We start from the raw sequence: 23,032 nt of genomic DNA, 5'->3' as shown, positions 1-23,032 counted from the left end.
TCTAGATAGTACATAATTAAACTTGGGCTGATACCAACATAAACCTTGGATAACCATAATTGTAACTTGAACTGAGGGTGTTAGAGGAGGTGTTTCTAAGAATTGGAACTTTCCTAGGAAGTACACAATTATATCTGAGTCATTACCAACCTAAACCGGTCACAACTACACAGTACTTAGTTGAGTTGATGGGTAATAGTAGAGGTTTTTCTTAGCATTTCAGCTGTAGTTTCACTGTATTTACCTACTTATTACCAGCGGTAATTACCCAATAATATACTATAGTATACCATATATTTACCGGGTAAATACTTAGTAATTAGGGGACTTAAAAAGAAAGGGTTACCAATTGTTTTTCAATCGAATAGATGTTCTGAGGCTACCAGATTGTGCTTTATTCCTGCTTTAGATACAGTAGAATACACAGCTCAATCTTAATGAGGGTCGTGAGTGATACATTATAATGGTTTAGGTCACCTCAGCTTCTATTGGCCCCCGTCTAATGAATGCTTGACTGAGTATATGTTTCACTGGCCCATTGTTTGGCTGTGTAAACATCCAGTAATTGCACTGTGTAACGGGGGAATAGTGCCACCGGGCTGAAAATTATTGATCAGCAAATGTGGGATAATAGCTGTGTGAATATGTGTGCATTTTTGCCTCTTTGATGATATGAGAGTGTGTGTTTGTGTGTCTTCAATGCATATGCATATGGGCAAGGGTGTGCACTTGTGTGTGCAGTTTATTGAATGTTTATGCGCATGTGAGTGTGTGCACCTGTGCTTAACTGCCGCATGTGTATATATTCAATACACTGTGGATGTGCATGTGTGAACACCCTTGTGTGTGTGTGTGTTTATAAAAGCACACCTGTCTGTCAGCTTAATGCCCTATTCGATTAGGCCTCCGATTCTGTGTGTTCAGCTAATTGCAAGGGCTAGTGCTGGCGTTTGTGTTTTCCTTACCCTGGAAAATCACTCCATGGCCATGCACACTAATGTTCCACTAATGTTCCCCCATGCCAGCGTCACACAAACACATTCACACTCTTAAATGACATTTTCTGCATTTTAATTTTCAAGTTGACACACTTATCCAGAATAAATTATCAAAAGGGCAAAACGTAGAATAAGCCAACATTCATAAACTGATGCAAATTGGTTAAGTATTTGGTTAATAGAGCAGTTCAATGAACAGTGACACAGTGAAAGAACAGTGCAAATCCAAAGGAACATTTAAAGATAAAAAACTCCATATCACCCTTACTTTGTGAATCCTTTGGATTTGACACTTTTGGCATAATCACTCCTTCTACTAACTCAGGAGTTGGACAAGAATTGTAAATGAAGTGCACTTTTCTACTTGAAAGAGGAGAAGAAAAGTTATAAGAAGAGCTATAAAAGCATTTTTACTGATTTAAGGGCAAGAAAGCAGATAAAGACAGATTTTTGACCTCATCAAAGAAATGTGGGGCAATTTTTTTATACTCAGTGAAGTACCATAATTATTTTGCCATTCAGCTTGAATAGCTTGTCATTTTAAACTCACTCCTCACATTGATGAATGCAAAGAATACAACTATTTTAACTTCCACCTTATTTTCTCACATAAAACAGACAAGCAACAATTACAATAATTGAGACATCTATATAATCTTTTATAGCACATGAAATAATACTTTATTAATAATGTAAGATCAGTATATATTAGAAGATCAAGATCAGCTCAAATTTTATTTGGGCTTCCTACTCTGGTTAAATACAGTACATTTTATCACCAGCTCTTTTTGCACAATCATCTCTCTCTGTCTCATTCAATATTAGTCAGTCTCATTCAACACCTCTCATTCTTCTCACTCAGTCCTTTGTTCGCTTTTATTCAACCTCGTGAGCCTCCTATCCCAGGCTGGAAGATGCCATAGAGAAAGCGTATTGATTTTTTTCTTCGTCTTTGTGGTTGCTGCCTGGGCTCCGATGGAAGAAATCTAGACTCATCTAAGATAGATAGATAGATAGAGAGAAACAGGGATGATGGTATGTGGAGGAATAGAAGAAGGAGAAAGTCACATGTGGCTTCTCATATTGAAGTGATGAGCTAGAGAACAGAAGTGATCTACTCTTCCTCCGTCCGTCCCATTCATCATTCCTCTGCTTTGCACTCTCTGCAACACGTTCTGTTGCTTTTATTCATGGCCTCTCATTTTCTTTTCTCTTCTCCTCTCCTCTCTACTTTTCTTCTGTCTTTCTCTTTATGATTTACCTTCTATGTAGAATTAATACTGCCTGCTCACTTTTCTATTTCCACAGAGAGAGGTGTTCTTTGATTACCAGAGTCATTTCCATGTGCTCAAACTGGGTAGCAGTATGAAAGGAGGAGGAGGATGATGACAGAAGATGAGGTGTTTTCATTGCAGCTGACTCACCACAGATTTTTTTTGTCAACTGTTAATTTCTGGATGAGATCCATCCCAGGTTCCATCCAGCCATCTCTATCTATCCATTTGTCTGCCTGGGTATTATGTGCATCATCCTCTCTCTTCCCCCACCTTTCATTGATCCCTTTTACTGTGGCTGGGACTTGTGTTCTTCCACAACAGAGTTCCACACAAAAAATATTTAGTGGAGCAGAAGAGCATGTGCAAAACATGTTGTAAAAGGCCAAGTTGTTTGTAACAACTCTACACAGGCAACTGCTCCTAAGAGATATAATAGCATGTATGTTTTTTTTGTACACAAGATAAAGCTGGTCATATCAATATATCAGTAATATATCTACTATATATAATGCATTATAGCAAAACACAATGTCAAGGAAGTAGGGGTAACATTACAAACAAAGCGTTCAGAGCAGGCTGAAGTCCTGGCTTTTGACTTTCAGGGAGCATTTTCATATACATCAACCTCAAGTTTTGGACCTTTGACCATATTTAGCATTGACATCTGACATCATAACAGTATAAAAATCACAGAAAATCACAAAAACCATGATATGTCCCTTTAAAAAGATATATATCAACCCAAGTTTCCAAGGTCACAGTCATATACCTTTTATGCCCACTGTCCATCCTGACCTGCTAACTTACAGCTTTCCTCTTACATTGAAACATCTAGGTAACATTATGTTTCCACCAATATTTTGTTAACCAATGGAAATGAATTATATATGACCATAATTTGTGAGGTAGAATATATTTTAAATACATATTAAATCCTTACCTGTGTCTACTATCACCACCCTCTGCAGCTGAGATGAATCCCGTGGCCTTGGCTGTGAATGCCAAAGAGAAACTTTCAAGCATTTATCAGTAGGGCACATCAACCGTGTTGGTTATTTTCCTGGATAGCATCTTAATTAAGTTGCACTTAATTAAAGAGACCCAGCACTGCACTTAGAGTCAATGTTTGTGCATTTGCACGTATGTCTTATTCTGTGTGCTGTTTATCAGTAGAATTGCTGAAGTCTCTTTTTTTGTATTGACTTACTGTAACCTTCAGTAATGTACTCTACCTGAGGATGCAAAGAGGAGCATTTACACACATATGCATGTACATACACAGAGGGGCTGATGCATAAAACACCAGCACATCCAACCTACAGTACTGTAGATAGAAACACAATATTTACTCACATCCAACATACACAAGCTGTAGATTATCAGCATTCATAGACAGAAAGAAGATATAAAAAAGAAGGCTAGTTGTGGGAAGATGTGGTTGAGATGTGAGGAAATGAGAGGAATAAGTTGACTGTAGACTGTTAGAATGATTTAATAACCAATATTTGAAAAGTGCGCCATTTGCTCCTCTGTCAAAGTCAAACTTTTATTCAGTTCCTCTAGAGTAACAGGAGAAATTTGATCACCAAGGCAGTAAATTACCTAAATTGCATTTTCTTTCTTTCTGCTGTTCATCCCACTTTTTTCCTCAATTCTCTCAGTCTCAATCTCTCCCTCCCACACACTCTCTCCTCTGCCCCCCTCCATTCCAACTCAGTGATTAAGATTGATGTTCAGGTCCTAATTAGCATCTGCTTTGGTATGCACACTGCCAGTCCCTCCATTCCTGACCCTCCAATCAGTTAACAGACATGACAGGCCTTGTCCAATCAGATTAAGGCCAGCGGGACAAGCTTCCTGTGTGGAGCTGTCACTCCGGATAGAATAGGGGCCCTGCTGAAGGATGTGATTTGGGCTAGGAGATCCAAATCATGTGCCCTTGAGTTTTTAAAATTGTGTGTATAATCATGCACCATATGAGGTTGTGAAGGCAGTGAATCAGATCAGATAAAGGTCAGGGGCAGCTATAGAGTGACAGTTCTGAAGCTGTTGCTCAAGGGCTCTCCAGTGGGATGGACACTTCTGTAAGAGTTACAAAACCTTAAACTGAACAATAAATATGAAAAGCAGGTACTGCATACTTTTCTACTGGCTAATCTTTAGTGTTGTGCAAAGCAAGAGAGAGATATCACCCAGTTTATATTACCATAGTATTCCTGTAATGTATTGTATGTCCCGTGACAGGTGATTGTATAAATATATTTATATATAAAATTCTTATAGTAGTGACTATGTCCAAGGCCATTCCACTCAGCTGCCTTTCCAGGCAGTTAGTTTGACTCTTTCATGAACACGAGACACTAAACTTCATAACTCAGTGGCACTCATCTTTTTTTTTTTTTTTTTAGCCTTGTCTTTATTTATGACATACTGAGTTACATCAATCATGCATCCACACTCTGCCTCTGCCATTTTGTCCGTATGAGTTCAGGGATACAGAGAACATGACAATGAACGATGCAACAATAGGAAGATGTATTGCTGTACTGTACGTCAGTGGTCAGGTTGTGATTTCAGAATTTCAGGGGTCCCGTGAGACCCGGACATGAAAAGAGAGAGATGAAGAGAAGTTTTATGAAAAGAAAGAAATCCTTTGATAATCCTTGTATTTTTATATGTTGTACTCTTCTATCACATTTCGCCTCCCTACCCCACCCACCCCCCCATATGTGTGTGTGTGTGTGTCTCTGCATCAAAGCCATACCATCACACAGCAGTCTTTTTCTCTGTCCCAGTTATATCACTCTGTCTCTGCTTCCCCACTCCCTCCCTCCCCAACCCCCTCACCACCTGCCTTTATTCTCAGTATGTCAGACTGCTCTCCTGCCATATCTATTGTTTCCATTGAAAGTATTTCGCTGCATCACGCCTCCGCATGCCTCAAGAAATGGCAAAGTAACCAGTCTAACCAGGAATGGGGATCTGTGCTGCAAAGGTGCCACCTAATTTGTCGTATCAGGAACATGTAGCTCAGGTAAAAAAAGAAAAACAAACTACATGTTAACAAATTGTACTCTGTTGCATTTATTACCACACTAGACATAAAGTAATAAAATAGCATAAAGAATATGGCACATAAGCAGCAACATATTGTGTTGCAGATTCTTTAAAAGCTGTGTGGGTATTTAGCATGAACCCTGCAGTTTTGTTGGCACTACCTCTTTGATCAGTTCTCCCTTACGCGGGTTATATTTCTCTCTGTTTGCATCCCGCTGTTTCACGTCATTGGCTTGTCGCCTGGCGATGCGTCTACCGGGGCTGTAGCTCTCATTAGCACCTGTGTTGACATGACTGGCATCTTATCTGAGGGTTGTTTTCTTCTTTCTGTATCCCTTTTTTTTTTATTTTTCTGTCTCCTACCAGCTTCTTCTTGCCTGCTGTACCCACAGGTGCCTTCAGATGCTCTGGTTTTTTCCCTTAACTCACCCTTCTCATTCTCATTCTCTCTCTGTGTTTCACTCTGTTTCACTCTTTCTTTCCCCTGCTCTGTTCCTCTCACTCTGTCTCTCTCCCTATCAGGGGTTTTTAATTAATGGCGAGCCATGATGCTTATCTTATCAGCAGATCACTCTGCTTTCTATTAACTACACTGACAGAGCTGGGTGGCTGGAGGGGATGTATGACACACACACACACACACACACTCTCAAAACACACGCAATCATGCATATTAACACATTGTCAGATACATACACTGAAGTCCAGACACAGATGGATATGAATACACTTGCAAGTACGTGCACACACACACACACACACACACAGACACTGACAGACACAAACTCACACAGAGACAAACAGGCGGAGAGGCAATTGTGTCCACATAAACACACATCATGATCCTATCTTAATCTTGCCACACACTCACACACATACACATACACGTAAACAAACAAACTGCCCTGATGGTATCTGGCTGTGTGATTTAAGGAGCGTTGTTTGAGGGTCTCTCCTCCTAAATCCCCTAAATGCCTTGGGAATCCCTCCCCTTTCCTCCGTCTCTCTATCTCTCCTTTACCTCCCTCCTTCAGTCCTGCTTTCTGGCTGAATGAACACTTATCATTCGGCAGATAAAGAGCCGTCCACGCTGGAGCTTGCTTTATCTTTGAGAGCCATGTTTACTCCCCGTGAATGCTCTGCTTTTCACAGATGTTTCATAGACCACATTCTCTTGATCCGACAGAGATGAGAGCACGGTGTTGAGGCTTCATTTTCTGGTGCAAAAACTTCAGACACACACACACACACGCACATACACATCCTCTACCCCATCAATTTTAACTCCCCAGGCAGGTCAATATTTACACATTTTCATGTTTGGGGCTGCTGAGCTAGGAGGCAAAATAAATCAACGTTTTTCACGATAACTTGATGGAGATTACAGTGAGCCGCATTTTGGCACAGAACAGTGAGCATGACGGCAGAAACAACAAAATCAATCCTCAAATACCACAGTCAATGGGAGTCACAAAATTTCAACATACAGTAGGTTTTCTTCAGATCACATTGAGAGTTGACAGTTTCAGGGAGGGAAAGGGAGGAGGGGGGTCAGAGAAACAGTTTACATAGTGGTTATTGGAGAAAATATTACAGTAGATGCGCACATGTGCATCCACATACACACACACACAGTCGCCCACACTTACTCACACGCTCATAATTTCCTCATTTGGGGACCGTAGCAAAACAATTATCAGCAGGGGATAATACAATAAAGGAGACCATTTCCTGGGTATTACCAAGGGACAAAACATTTATTTCACTTTGTCCAGTGTGCTCATAGGAGTGTTAACTCCTAATGGTAGAAAGTATTGAACATAACTCACACCTCTCACACTGCAGACAGCATGCGGGCAGTGGTAATGCTGTGTTGTGCAATTCTTTGAAAGAATTTCTGGGCCTGTTTGAATTCATGGTTGTTCTGAAATTCGCTTTATTTCTATTACTATAACTTGCTTGCATTGTTTCATTACATCAAGACAATGCAGACGGGCACCAATCTCAGAACCCATCGGCTATCGTCTGATGAGGATTTACCCTCTGGGGGCAACGGCCAATATTTCGGGGGTTTTCGTGTAGCCAGCGGATATCTGGATAATGGATCAGGGATATCCAGGTCAAGATTTCCTCTTCCATGTGCTGGTCATTGTTTACAGTCTGATTAGCAACATGAGATGTGAGAATGGAGTTGGAGTTGAAAGACAACATCTACAACTGGATTGTTTCACAAGTAGCCAGTTTACACTCAGTGAACAGTTTAAAACCATACAAACATTGATACTTTATGTAGGTGTTTTAGGTCCAGACAATATTTTGGCGAATGCATTCCACCTCTTTCACTCCCCACATGGACTGTTTACCTGCAAGCAACCTAAGCATGTTCTTATAGAAAATTGCTGGAACGGGGGAAAAAAAAAGAACGCTTCTAATCCCAAAATATTGTCCCTTGCCTACAGATTCTGCATTCATATGCAGATATCTATTTATAGAGATTAAATGGCCTCAAACAGATATATACCAAGTGCAAAAATAAGCACTTGCTCCTCAACTTGCTCTTCAAGGTGGTAATCTCTACAATCCTCATTTTTGCCAACCACTTTGATCATAAATATTCATCTATATAGTCCTTTTGCTCTGCATTTTACATTTCACATAAAATCACATCAGTCAAAGTACACAGACAAAACTGCCACCTGTTTTTATTTTTCTTTGGATCTTCTCTGAGCTTTTGTCAGTGGCACTTTTGTCTTTGTCTGCCATGGTGACTACCACTGCCATACTTAAAACTCACTATATGTTGAGTCGTCTGGCTATACGGATTTGACAGACTTTCAAAGATTCCCTGCACAGTTCCTCAAGGAAAACCCAACTCCTCCTGAGTTATTTTCAAATACAGCTTGAGCCCAATTTTTCCCCGTTTGTTTGTCAAAATGTTCATGGACACCATTTGCTTAACCTGCTGGCCTCATCTTCACTCCCGCTCATTTCCTGTGCCTGTGATGGGTGGAAATAATAATGTTTTGGCAATTGGGCATTCAGTGTGTGATTTGCATTGTCTCTGTCACACTGTGTTGCTTTGCTAGCCCATCCTCCCAAGAAAAATAACAATATAGATCATAAATTCAGTAGTCAAAAACAACCTATAGTTACATTAAGAGTGACAAACGCCATCTAGCAGCTGTAGTAATTATGATGCAGAGAAGTAACACAGTTCAGATGATGTCTATGTTAGGTGACAAATTTCCATAATTATAGGTATTGGATTGGGTGGATGGCTAGATAGATAGATGGCAAACTGGCAAATGGACTTAGCTGCAGGAGGCTGCTGTTTGTGTCCTGCTTCCAACCACGAATTGGGACAGTTTTTTAAAAAACATAATTACAATTGTCACGGTGTTTACTGTTGCCATGATGACGAAGGTAACCTACCTTTGAAGAAGCAGTCATTTGAATCTACACCATGTTTCAAGTTACCATTTTAACCCAAACCATGATCTTTCCCTAACCCTAACCAAGTGGTTTTTGTGTCTAAACCTAACCAGACCTTAACCACTGTGTTGTCACACCAAAAAAACATCATTATTATTTAACAGTGATTTGTAACGGTTTTGGAAAGCTGCATTTTAGAAAACTCCTATGGGCCGCTCTGGAGTGCATGGTGAGTTGACCTATTTGGTCATTTAACTATGAGGATGTGTTGTGCTTAGCCTGTAGAGCTCTCTCCCATAAGGAAAGAGCTCTTTGGTTGAAAACAGAACAAAATCGATATTGACATTTAAATCCTTCTCTCATTATACTCTCTCATTTTATCTATCTGTCTGTCTTTCTCTGTTTATACTTTTTACCTATGAAAATGAATCTGGGTATGTTGGGAAGGCAGTCTGTGATTTTTTTTTTTGGACTTCTTTCAGGTAATCTCTTGTCTTTGGGTGAGGTGCTTTGTTAAGGTTCTTAAGGAATCAAAGTGTCTCCGTCTGTCTGTCTCTCTGTAGAGAGTTTGGGTGGAGAGATCCGGAGCTGCCAGAGGTGATCCAGATGTTACAGCACCAGTTCCCATCGGTACAGTCCAATGCTGCAGCCTACCTACAGCATCTCTGCTTTGGAGACAACAAGATCAAAGCTGAGGTTTGTATTTATGTGTACGTGTGTGTGTGTGTTTTCAGTATTATGTGAGTATTTGTTTAAGATAGAGGATGTAGAGAAGGGAAGGTTTGTAATTTAGATGATAATAGCCATAAAAAGGTGTGTATAAGAAACCAAGGGATTACTTTCCTATAAGCTGCGGTCAAAACAACTCAGACTGTTGGATTTCAAGGAACAGTGCCTCATCTAACTGGATCCACACTGATGTTCTGCATGAGAAAGCGTGCCGCAATCTCCATCCCTAAGCCGTGCCTTCTATTGAGTTGCATCTATAGTGGCAATAAACTTCCAATTAGTCCCAAAGTCATGAGTTTGTCTCTCAAAAGCAATTGTGGAAGGAAGCCCATTTGGAACTCTCTAAAAATCCCTTTAATAAGGCTAGCAGCACACTGGCATGTGCAGTCACATTCACACTCACAGATACAGAAAGTCTTCTGTCTTTCTCTTTCTTCAAATGCCCCTCGACACACACACACACACACGCACACACACAACCCTCCCCACTCGATATTACTCTCAGAATCAATTTACCAGTACATGCAGGTGAGGGCATTGTTGATTCTTTTTTTCTTTATGAAATTAATTTCAATAGAATCGGTCGATAGATGCTACCGCAGCCTCATTGAAAAGTGATGCCACATTCCTAAAATGCACACTAGCATGACACGCACACATACACAAACACACCTAAAAATGCAATCCTTGAAGCAAATTGAAAAAAAACAGAGCAGAGACATGAAAAATAACTATCGGGAAATGCAGGCAATTAAACATGTAAACATGTAGACACAGTTACTTTTCATTCACACCGACCCACTTATCCACCCACACAAACACACGCACATATATACATATGAAAATGCAGTCGCACTTACATACAAAAACATCACACTTCATTCTGCTTTCACTCCCACATCCGAGCAGCTCTGAAAGAAAGTGTTCATGTTTTTTGTAATGGCTGTAATTATTGCGTGAATGGAGGTGTTCAACAATGGAGAAAATAGCAACTGTGTATTGACAGTGGATGCTTTGGCCTGCCTTCATCAGTCTGTTTGATTGTCTCGCTCAAGGCCCAAGGCGCTGCTAAACACTATTTACACAAATTAAATCTGAAAGAGATATCAGCCAGCCAAAATTGATGCTTCACAACATATCAAATAAAAGTAGGCGTTCACACTCATATATTTACATGCACACACTTGACACACATACTTACAAAGACAACATACAGCATGTGAATGATGATATAATAAGACACACAGAGAAATGCGCCTGCAACAATATTTCTTAAATAGTTTTTAATGAAAAACAAACTTAACAGACGATCACTAAGCCAGATACGGGATATTAATTTCGTCAAAGATGCTTTTGTTAGAATGAATGGAGATATTGTGAAACTAATCTTTTTGGCAGTGCTTTTATACTGCGGTGGGAGAAATGAATTTGTTTTGTTATGATAAATAAGGATATCATTCATCTTAAAGCCCTGTTACCCATGGAAGAGAACAATGAACCCATGTCCCCCTAACTGTTACCAATAGTGTTTGTGCTTTATTTTCTTCAGTATAATAGTGCTTCTCTTCACACAGTTTGGCAATGTCAATGTTCTTGTCACATTTGAAAGTGAAAACTATACTTCTGCTTCCTCTCTGTTATTTCTGAAGTGTTTTAAAACTCAACAGCACCTGTTATAGCATAACCTTTGATCACCCTAAGAGACCTTAACACAGATGTATGTATGTAGAAGCATCACATTAATGATGGCGCTTGTCTTGGAACATCTTGAACATCTTTTTCTTTAATCCTCCTTATATCTCTGGCAGTAGTCATTAAACTTCAAAGAAAATTTAAAAGAAACTTTATAGCCTTCATAAGAGAGTCTGTAAATAGTACTTGTTTTTTTTTCTATTGATGTTCCCTCAACATGCGTGCTAAATGTAATAAAATGCCCCTTTTGTTCAGTGTACCTCTTAGGTATCTTGCTAGATCTTCAAGGCTGTGACAGAGCTGTTTTCTTTTCAACAAGTTCCAGAGTTGAAGAATAAATGTTCCTATGGCTGTTTTCACTCTATTAACAAGACTACAGAAACATATTCAGGGACATTAAGATGGTAAAATATAATACTCATCTCTTATAAAAACATTAGACTTTGAATTCCCTTGCTACCAGCAGCAATTAGATTATGTTTTATTAATTCAGAGTGGTATCAATAAAGTCGGATTGTCTGTAGGTTAGACCCACTCAGTGACCTCTGCTCTTTGGCTGTGTCTATTAAGGGGAACTCCATTACATTAATTTAATAGAGTTCTGTTATAATTCAGTAATGATTATTTCTTCTCCTCATCCAACTATCAACTTCTCAGGCCTGGTCCTTGCTGTTGGCAACAATTTAATGTAGATAGGTCTTCCATTGATTAAGGCTACTAAGATTACAAAAACTAAGAACAAATTCCCTTTGTTAATTGATTTTTTTGAAATCAGTTTTCTTTTTATTGTCTAACTCACATGAAATGTGCATCCAGTTGTATTACCATAGCTCCTTGAGCAAGTTAATTGATAATCAAGTTTATTTTTGCAAAGGGATTGGGCAAACAAGTAATGTAGCCAACATTTGTCATTGTAATATTTCATATTAAGTGTAAATTATATTTCCTATCCTCATGATTTGTTTGATTTTTTATTTGAATGTATGACACCATGGTTGACTCAGATATCTTAAGGGGATGACAAATTGCCTTCTAGTGATTGTTAATTTCTACATGCCACATGTTATAAAAGCAGTGCTTACTGACTCCGGTGAGTGTGTGAAATCTGTTAGCTTGCCTGTTTTAAAAATAACTGTTGACAGCAGCAGTTGATTATGCATTTCATTGGCAAGTAACTTGACAGCTTTATAACCCAGGGATTCGTAACAAAGCAGATGTCAGAGAAGATTATATAATAAAGTGACAGTTCATGCCTTTTGTTTTCTTTTGCCAAAACTTGGTAGACCATACAGATAATTTCATTGTTAAAGGACAAGCAGATCATCTGTGCCTGGTTATGGGATTGGAGGTCACGTATCATAGTTTTGTCCTGCAGCACCTCTGCTCCCTCTTGTTTTAGTTTCACAGCTGCGTCTTCCGTTGTTCAGAAAATAACTCATGTTAACACTCACTGAACACACACAGTCAAACTTTTGATGGTTATTTATTTGTATTTCTATCCATTATTTATTCATCAATGCTTCATTCTAAAACCAAAGATGCCATTTTAAAACTTGACAGCTACTCTCACAAAATAATAATTACTACAAATTGAATCCAATGATACTAATTTAAGTCAATACTTGACAGTACAAAAACACTCCCTATATTTCCAAGAAACTGAAAAGTCACCTCAAGGTTTTCTTTCTCCAAGATGGATATCTTTAAGCAATACGCTATGAGCATCTGATATCCTGTGATGTTAGAGCTGCCCAGAGGTGTGCTTATAACCCTCTTAGCTGTTCTAAAAGACACTGTACACCACTTCTAGTGTCTTATTGCTTTCATAAAAAGACAGTAACAGACCAGTAAAAGCCTATGTCAGATATTGAACAAGGGATTTTTTTTCATAATGTAATGAAACAAGAATGTTATTTAAATTGGCACAAAGGGCGATTTTCAGTTAAAGACTTAACACAGCTTGTATGTGTGTATCTGTTTTATCAGGAATTGGCCATCTCATTTAATGTGCATTATGAATGTAGATGGCAACTATTTGTTATAAGCACTGATCTAAAGACAGACACAGATGGCAGGGGACACACTGAGCGGCTAAATACAGCCACAACATGGCTGCTATTCATCGCTAAAGAGATACTCTACAGGGGTAAGAGAGGGAGGGAGACTGGAACAGAGGAAAATGAGAGAGAGAGACACACACACACACACACGTAGAGGGATAGAAAGGGAAAGAGAGAGAAGGAGAAAAGGAAAAGAAACTGAAAAACAAGAGAATATTGCTGTCTGTTATCTTGGATCAGATGACAAGAATGCAGTCTGTTTTGGAAGCATGGAGAGGGGATGATTAACGCAGCAATTTGTCCCTGGATGGCAGATATGTGTGTGTGTGCATTTGTGCATTTACCTGTTTCATCAGAGATGTGTGTATTTGGGTATGTTAGAGCTCATGTGTTATGTTAATGTTCAGTTAGGATCATATATGTGCATGCATTCATGTTTTGTGCCTCCATATATGCTTGCGTCCTATCAGATGTACAGAGCGAGAGATATATAGAGTGTGTGTGTATGTGTGTGTGTGTATGTTTGTGGCAGGGCAGATGGAGGTCTGGCCTCAGCTCAGATTACAGTTGACCACAGAGACAGCTTGGCAAATTCATCTTCAGCATCATTTATAGCTGCTCTAGACAGATACACACAAACAGCACTCACACACACACACACATACTTTCAGGCATATGTGCAAGCAGTCACCTATACTACACATAGGCAGTACATATACTCACATGCACATAGACATGTCAGCTCATGCATCCCAATTATGTACACCAACACACAAGCACACACATTGTGTCAGATTAAAGTTCAGCCACATCAGTAATTCATTTTGGGTAGCAGCCTTGTCGATATCCATTTATCCAACAGACCGGTTGAAGGGAGAAGAACGTGCCCCCTGACTCTCTGTCATTTCTCTCCCTCTCCCCTTTCTCTCTTTCTTACACATATCCATTTTGTTATTTCACACCCTCATAAATTCTGTCTCTCCCACTTTATTTTTGTATCAATTACTTTAATTTCTTCCCCTCCCACCTTTTTTTTTTTATCATTTTCATTTTTTACAGTGAGGCTGGCTGCTTGATTATACAGTACAGTACAAATACAAGGGTCTTACAGGTGCTGGAGACTCAACCAAATTCTATTGCAGTTATAATGAAGGTATATTCCCTCTGTTTACAGTTGATTGTACCCAAGAAGGCAAAGTCAGTATGGTTAAAATCAGATTTCAGATTTCCAGACAGTGAAATCTGCAAGCTGTGAATATCTGTTCAACAGACATCAGCATGAAAGATGAGAAAGACGCAGCGAATGATCCATAGCAAATACTACAATCATATTGCATGCTTTTCTCCTTTCTTACACAGTGCATACTGCATATGTACAATTTTCTTCTGTGATCACTGTAAAATTGAACCCCTAAGTGTCAATTATGTCCATGTTGCAACAATATGCTAAGGTGCCTCAGTCCAGGTGTCATGTACTTGGAGTAGATATGTTGATTCTCACGTTTTTCACAGACACTCTATGATGTAGTATTCGCATGGAGAAAAAACAATCAACTGTATTGTTCTGAATATTAGACAACCCTGATTATAAGATGTAAAAGTACAACATAAAGTACTTCCATTAAAGCTTAACATAAGTCATGTAGCTTGTGTATCAGTTACATATACTGTACTCACATACTCTGCTGTCTTGCTCTTGGAAGCAGTAGAAATTATTTTCTCTGGCAGTTAGCATTTTTGAGCTCCCCTTCATCTGTGATACAGACCATTCTTGGCTACTTGACAGAGGATTTGGTCCCCGGTGTGTTTCTGCAGTCGACGCTGGGAGGTGCTTTTGACTCGTTTCCACTCGTCAGTAATTTATTTCCTCTGTGCCAGTAAAACACGTTACATGAGCCGTTAGAATTCCAGTAGGTTGAGCTTTGCTTCCTGGACACTTTTTCGACTGACTCTAAAAGATACACTATAAACGGACTTGAAAAAACTTGCTAGCCTATCAACAATAAGGCTAAAAACAATCCATAATGCAACACTTTCTGTAAATCAAGAATATCTGATGTTTTTTTTTTCAATTTCCAATAAAACACACTCCAACACATACAAACACATACTTGCATATTAGGATTATTCAGCACTTTCCCTGTCCCCTGCTGTGAAGACTAGCGGTTTATGTTTCTCTCTGTTGCCTTACTCTTTAAACAACAGAGTAAAATCTGTAGTGTATTTGTCATGGTAGATTCTCACTGGTGAATCTTACTGTTGATGTGACCCTGCCTCAGAACAATATTAGGTAGCCATAGGTTAATACCATGTTTTGCCCAATTTAGAATGGCCCCACAGGGAAATGTTAGCCTAAGGCCAGGAACTCAATTAGCCAAAGGTTGAAAGGCTCTAAAATGCAGTTAGCCTCAGGCAAAGAGTATGGTAAAAAAAAAGAAATCCCTTGCATGTGTGTATGCCTGCCAGACTGTGTACATGCATGAACGGTTTAAAGGTGTGACACATCTTTGCTGTCTGTTCACTCACATGCAAGCAGTAAACTGTCTACAGTGTGCTGCTGATTAGTTCTGACGTTCCATATGTGGTGACTCATACACACTTGTTAGGCTTCACATGCCACCGTCCCATGTATGTGTCAACCGTGTATCCCGCTGCCAGCTTTTACATCGGCAGCACCTCTGATTCCCATAATCCCAGCTGTCACCACTGCTAACTGTTACCACGGCAATGCTGTCGCTATGGGTTACCAATAGCCGTGGCCGCCACGGTACAGCAGGAGACAAAGACAAATCAATCTGCGCTCCTAATCTTCTTTACATGGAATAGAGGAATAGGTGCTGAGGTATTGGCAAGCCTTGTAGGTAGCTCAGAGGCAATACAAAGTAATAGCACTATGGCTTTAATGGAATAACAGATTAACTGTGACACAAACATTAAGAGGGAGAGGGGAGAGGAGCAGGGATCCATTTGGGAGAAGGGAAGGGGAGCAGAGGGAGGAGGTGAGGAGAGGAACAGAGGTGAGGAGTGGAGGGCATAAGAGGGACAGCAAATCAGGTTGAGGAAATTGTGCGGCCAATGGAGCAAGGTTAGTTTGCCATTCATTCATTCAGATAATTACAGGAAAGGGTTGGGAAGTCTCTTTCGTGTACTTTTCTGTTCCTGCCAACTTGTCTGTATGGCAAACTCCAACCATCTGGTGCAGCAGCATAAAACAGACACTAAGAATGGTTTTCTAGTACCTAATGTCCCAGGTCTGGAGGAGAACACGCAGAAAAATAAAAGAGGGTTTCAAGAAGCCTGATTACGCAGTTAACTGTGAAAAAGTTTTTTCGAGTTATCTGGCTGAGTAACTCTGCCTGTTGCAGTACTCCAGAGATTGAATAAAAGTGGAAGCATCAAAGATGGGTTCTCTCTCTCTCTCTCTCTCTCTCACACACACACACACACACACACACACACACACACACACACACACAGTGGTTGCTCTATCCATGTTCCCGCTTGTCTCCTGGTGATCACAGCAGCCTGTTTCTGGTGATTAGTACTACACCCCTGTCGATTGGACTAAACCCTGGCTACTTTAAGCTCTTTGGCCCCCTAAGGCAGATGAAGATCCCTGTGGTGGAGAAGCAATGCAGGGGGGGGTTTAAAAAGCACTACCATAGGGAGAAGGCAATATGTGTAGCACCATGGGGGAAGGCATTATGTGTAACACCAAAGTGCCCTCATTGTGATCCCTACTGGGCTAACAGTCCTGTCTGCCTTGTATTCTCACAGAATCAGGATGTAATCATAAATCTACACTGATTGGCTTGCTTGTTTTTCACTCTATGTGTGTGTGCATGTTTGTGCGTTTGTGGGTATTTACAAAGCAAATATTACATCATATGTACAGTACAAGGAGAGCTGGTTATATTCATGCTATTATCAGCAGGACCTGAAAAAGACAATAAAAGAAAGAAACACAGATATACATGTAAGAATAAAAAGGGAGGCAAAAACAGACATGTAGAAAGAGAAGATTGACATGCAGGGTGAGAGAAGTGTCACAGCTCTTTTCTTTCGCTCATCAGTGTAATTAAGGGTCTAGTGTGTAGAATTTAGTGGCCTCTAGTGGAACGGACTTGGCAGAAATGGAATATAATATTCATAAATAGGTTTTAATTAGTGTATAATCACCTGAAAATAAAAAAAAATGTGTTTTCATTACCTTAGAATGAGCTCTTTATATCTTCTTTATATCTATAACTATATATCTTTATATCTTTATATCCTCTTCCACGGAGGGCACCATGTTGTGCCAACATGTTTCTACAGTAGTCCAGAACAGACAAACCAAACACTGGCTCTAGAGAGGGCCTTTTGCGTTTTTTGTGAGTTTCGTGGCCACTGTATGTTCATCTACACGCTTTGAAGGGGAGGGTGAAGAGGGAGGGCTATTCAGTTGGTTGCAATCTGCAACCTCACTGCTAGATGCCACTGAATTCTACACACATGACCTTTAAGTGCGATTTTGTGAAAGCACAGTCGTTAGTATAAGTATAAAGCACAAGTACAATGTTCATTGACACAGTGTCTTTGCACCTCAGATCCGCAGACAGGGAGGAATCCAGCTGCTGGTTGACCTACTGGACCACAGGATGAGCGAGGTTCACCGCAGTGCCTGCGGAGCCCTGAGGAACCTGGTTTATGGCAAAGCTAACGATGAGAACAAAGTGGCCCTGAAGAACTGCGGAGGGATCCCTGCCTTAGTCCGCCTGCTGAGGAAGACTGCAGATGTGGAAATCAGAGAGCTGGTCACAGGTACAATATCTATGACAAACTCACACTTTCTGGCATGTATCCGATTCAGTGTAACTGCAGTTATTTTCCAGCATGACTCTGCTTCTATGGCCTCAGCAGAGATTATAATGGTGCAAGGATATGTATGAATGTGTTTGTAAATTTATGTAGATAGAATTTGATGTGGAGGTGCAAGAATTTGTCATACTATTTGTGCAAAATCTTTCTTTCTTTTAAATTTTTTTGTTGGTTATACTTTTATTTTATGAATTTAGTAGACTGCTGTGTGACTCTATACTTTTTAGGCATTTTTGAATTGTGTGCATTTGGTAAATCCAAAACATTTGAGGCTCTGCTCAGTCGTGACTCATCCATACAAGTATGTGCACACATACGTATAATAGGCATGAACATATTCCTAAAGACAAACACACACTTTTACACAGCTGCAGCGTATTCAAATCTCATTTGACCTTGCCAGTGCCAATAGTTGTTTTAGCTGAGTGGTTTTACTTCTTGGAGAATTTATACATTCACGGTAACTTTCACTGAAAGAATATTCTTCAAAAAAAAAGGATGCTATTCACTCTGTAGAAACCAAGGCTGTTTTTCTTGAGTTCTTTCATATGCCAAACAATATAACATTCCCCGTGAATGATATTTGATATTCAATCAGAGTTCTCAACAGACTAATAAAACTAAGGCATGACTTCTCAAAAGAATGCATAGGGAAGGCAGCCGACAAAACATTTCTTTCTCTTTAGAAGAATTTTGTATGTGTCCTCTTCTTTAACGTAGTTTTCATATGGTTAATTGTAATGCAATACAAAGTATGTCTTCCTTATCTCTGTTCTTTTTTTGTTTGTTTGTTTTGTTTTATGCGTGGGTGCATGCATGCAATCACACAAATGGGTCTACCTTATATTCATGTCCCTACCAGCGATTGTGGTGTTTTACAATCACTGGTCAGTCTCCCTTTAGCCTTGAGAGGTGTGAGCAGTACAAGTTAGCCAGTGCACTGGAGACACACACTCACACAGCAGTGCACACACCCACACATGCAAACTTAGAAGAGCACATCCACACACACACGCACACACACACGCACTCATGCGAAAACACTCAGATGTGCAGTGAATATTATGCAGGCGAAAGATATATAGATTGAATTTTAACACCCACCTGAACACACAGAAATTACATGAGTTGATATAATTTGATCTCCATTTCTCCTGAAATATTTTGCAATATGCCTCCTACTAAGAATTTAATAATCTACTAGAAGCCCTTTAGTGCTGCGGTAAACACTAACACATGCACACAGCGCTTCTGTGTCATATAAACACACACTCGCACACACTCACACATGCAGACATACACCACCTCAAGCATACATGTTAGCTCAGTGTGCAGCTACTGTAATTTTCCTGTATGACACTGATTCTGCAGCCTCAGGACAGGTAATAATGATGAACCGAGTGAATTGTGTTTTGGCATATGTGTCTATAAACGTTAAAATCTTTGATACTAATGAAATTCAGCAAGTAATTATCAGTGTCTCTGATATGTCTATGCAGACAAGCATCAGACAGGCTAAAATAATAGTTGACTACAATTCATATGAAATGACCTGTGATAGGTGGAGCGCTGAATGCTAGCAGATGTTCTAATGAGTAGTTCTCCATGGCAAGTTAAGAGCATGCACAATGGCTCCCTTGACAGAACAGAAGAGAGCCAGTCCTTGTCTCTCTTCTTCTCTACTGCCCTCTCCTCTTTTGTCATCTAATTTCTCATACGTATCTCGTAGCCCTCCCCTCTTCCACTTAACACTTTTCCTCTCTCTCCTTTATCCATATGCATGCTGATTTTCTATGTGATTCAATGTCTTGTATCACACTGAGCTTGCCTGTGTGTATCTATACTTATATCACCATTGTTTCTATGTCTATGTTCAGACAAAACCCCCTTTTGTTGCAGCAGGTTAGCCTTTAGATAAGAGAGACATGTGCAGGCTCATACAAGAGGATTGGACATTTCCAAAGATAAAGTACAATCACACTCATTCACACTCAGACGTAGATATAAACAGACACACAAACACACATAACCTGCACAGGCATTTACACACCAAATACTGAGATAAAGTCAGTGCGGCCCCCTCATGTTCAATTTGGCCTCTGACCCAATTGTTCTCATCTTCAAGCACACACAAGCACACTCAAACATCCATCCCTAGACACATCCCCATAGGTCGCTAGCTCTCCGAGGAGAAGGGGACCCGGTGGATCACAACAATGACAGCCAGCAAGCCAGCGAGGAGTTTTGTCTCTCCCTTTACAGACCCCTCAAATACTGATAACAGCCCACTAGAGAGTGGAGGGGGAAAAAAAGTGAGGATGTGGGAGAGGTAGGTAGGAAAGAAGGAAGGAAGTAGGAAAGTGTTATATTTTCCAGACCTTTCACTTGCATTGACACCACTATCCCTGGCTGGATGGAAGAAGGAAACACGACAGAATGGAAAGGAAGGACATGTAATGACTTCTTTTCCTCACAAAGGCTGTCGATATTGTAGAAGGTGAAATACTATCTGAAGAAAAGGAGTGAGGAATTGAGAAGGACAAACAACAACGCAAATAACAGTGATTAGTATGGGTGATAAAAGAAAATAAGAGAAGGTGGACTGACTAATTGAAGGGAGGGAGGAATAATGTAGGCTCTCAAGCAATACAGACATTATACAGACCATGCACATATTACTAGACAATATACAATACACAAGCAATATACAGATTGTATTTAAGACAAACAATATACAAACAGTGCAAGTGCATGTGGTAGTGCAAACAACAATAATGTGCATCATGTATGGGAATGAAACTGTGATATATGAGTATTTTTACAATACAGTATTTGGAGATGTGAAGCAGGGTGTAATGACTATCTGAAGAATAAGAGTAGCTATGGTATAGCAGATGATACTGGTCAGCTATTTATGAGTGTGATGGCATGAGGAAAGAAACTGCTCCTGTGTCTGGTAGTTTTGGTATACTGGGTTCTGTAGCGCCTGCCGGAGGGGAGGAGTTGCAAAAGGTTGTGTCCCGGGTGTTTGGAATCTGTAATGATTTTCCTTGCCCTGATTTTCCTGGTTCTTGAAGAGTACAAGTCCTGGAGGATGGACAGGGGAGCACCAGTGATTTTTTTCTGCTGTCCTCACTGTTTGCTGAAGTCTGTTCCTATCCTCTTTTGTGGCTGCTCTGAACCAGACCGTGATGGATGTGCACAGGACGGATTCAATGACTGCGGCGTAGAACTGGCTCAGCAGCTCCTGTGGCAGACCATACTTCCTTTGTTGCCGCAGAGAGTACATCCTCTGCTGGGTCTTATTGAGGATGGAGCTGATGTTGGTCTCCCACTTCTGGTCTTGAGAAATGATAGTTCCCAGAAATGTGAAGGTCTCCATAGTTGACACAGGGCTGTTGGATGTTGTGTGGGGAACAGTGCTGAGGGGTGTCTCCTTAAGTCCACTGTCATCTCCACAGTCTTACCTATATCACCAAACTAAGAACTTGTTAATATACCTTTACCATCAAACCTTTATCAACCTTTTTCTTTCTTCTTGAGCTTATGCCTACCAGAATCCAAGGCACCTAAGTTAACAAGCTATACTTACTTCTACGTTTAGTTTGGTAAAAAAGCGGACAAAACATAGTTTCAAGGGCGTTTTAATGACTAAATATATTATATGTGAAAAACACTGGTACAAATCAGTTAAAATACTTAAAGATTTCACCTTGATGTCTCCTTTGCTGCTTCTTTGTGCAAAATAGGAACTTAATCAAAATACTACATACCGAATGGACAGGAAAACAGGATTTCTCAGAAACAAAGTTGGTGCATTTAGAAGTGATGGCCATAACAAAACCCTGTAGTATTTTGTATTTATCCAGTAGACTCCTGGGATTCTGTGTTCAGTAATATTGTGGTTGTTTAAAAGTAAAATTCCAAGTGGGGGAAAACAACGGGGAAAATACCCCTCGTCTCCGCCCACTTCACATTATATTGGAACAGAGTAAATAAAATAAGATCATTGTTAGTTGTGTGGGTTTACCTAAGAAGATTGACTGGGATTACGTAAATGCATCTTGTTAAAGAAAAAATGCATAATGTGTTTTGAACAAATGCAGATTAACTTCAAACTTAGATATATTCATGTAATGTTACAAACTTAATTTTTGATTGTTCATATCACAGATTTAATTATGTTAAATTTACATCCACTCAGATTTTTTTTTTCAGTGTAAAGCGACAGTCTGGCACCTTGAAGAATATCACTATAGTGCTGCAGAGACTAAGATATTAAAAGCACAGCTTGGAGATGGAGTGGGTATTTATGTGTGTGTGGTCTGTAAGCAGATTAACAAAAGAATTAAGTGCACCGCAAGTCATACTGCATCATATTTTGAGCTCTGACTTTTATAAAGAGTCATCTTGCACAAACACACACACACGGAAATTCTATCTAAAGTCCCATTTCCACCAAAGGTTCCAGGTACTTTGGACCCAGAGAACTAATCTCAGGGACTAAACTTGGAACTTTAAGTCCCTGTAGTGCAGTCCTTTTTGCGTTTCCCCCACATCTGAGGAACCAGGTAGATCATGCAAATTAGACCCATGAGGAATTTAAAAATGATGGCAGCATTTAGAGACACTATATTAACACTTGGGCAAGCAACAACACAGATTTGTCTTTTTCTTTGTATTTACTGCTGCATGAGTTGGATGTAATGAATGAATGAAAAGAGGAAATGCAGAGGAGGGAAATGAAACTGAAACAAAGAGCGTCTGTCTCCACAGTAAATCATCTGTTGAGTGTTTGATGGTTATTTATTTGTGCCTTAGAATGTAATCGCCATGAAACAATCAGAAAATAACGTTTTATTTCTCTCATTCACGGGCTTTGTTTTCTCTACCGCCATTCACCTCCCCTTGCTTGACCACTGCCGCG

At 39.9% G+C, this 23,032-nt stretch overlaps 1 protein-coding gene across 8 annotated transcripts in view; it reads left to right on the top strand.

Moving 5' to 3' along the window:
- The window catches only part of ctnnd2a (catenin (cadherin-associated protein), delta 2a), a 278,500-nt gene that overhangs the window by 185,759 nt on the left and 69,709 nt on the right, over window positions 1–23,032 (top strand). For all 8 annotated transcript variants that reach the window (XM_067578419.1, XM_067578413.1, XM_067578414.1 and 5 more), the window contains 2 exons: window positions 9,328–9,460; window positions 17,835–18,048. In XM_067578419.1, coding sequence (XP_067434520.1) covers window positions 9,328–9,460; window positions 17,835–18,048 — 347 coding nt within the window. The remainder of the gene's footprint in view (window positions 1–9,327; window positions 9,461–17,834; window positions 18,049–23,032) is intronic.

This window comes from Thunnus thynnus, chromosome 21 (assembly GCF_963924715.1).
Source record: "Thunnus thynnus chromosome 21, fThuThy2.1, whole genome shotgun sequence".
NCBI classification, from domain to species: domain Eukaryota; kingdom Metazoa; phylum Chordata; class Actinopteri; order Scombriformes; family Scombridae; genus Thunnus; species Thunnus thynnus.
The sequence above is the reverse complement of the archived record's forward strand: the minus strand, read 5'-3'. Positions and strand labels throughout refer to the sequence as shown.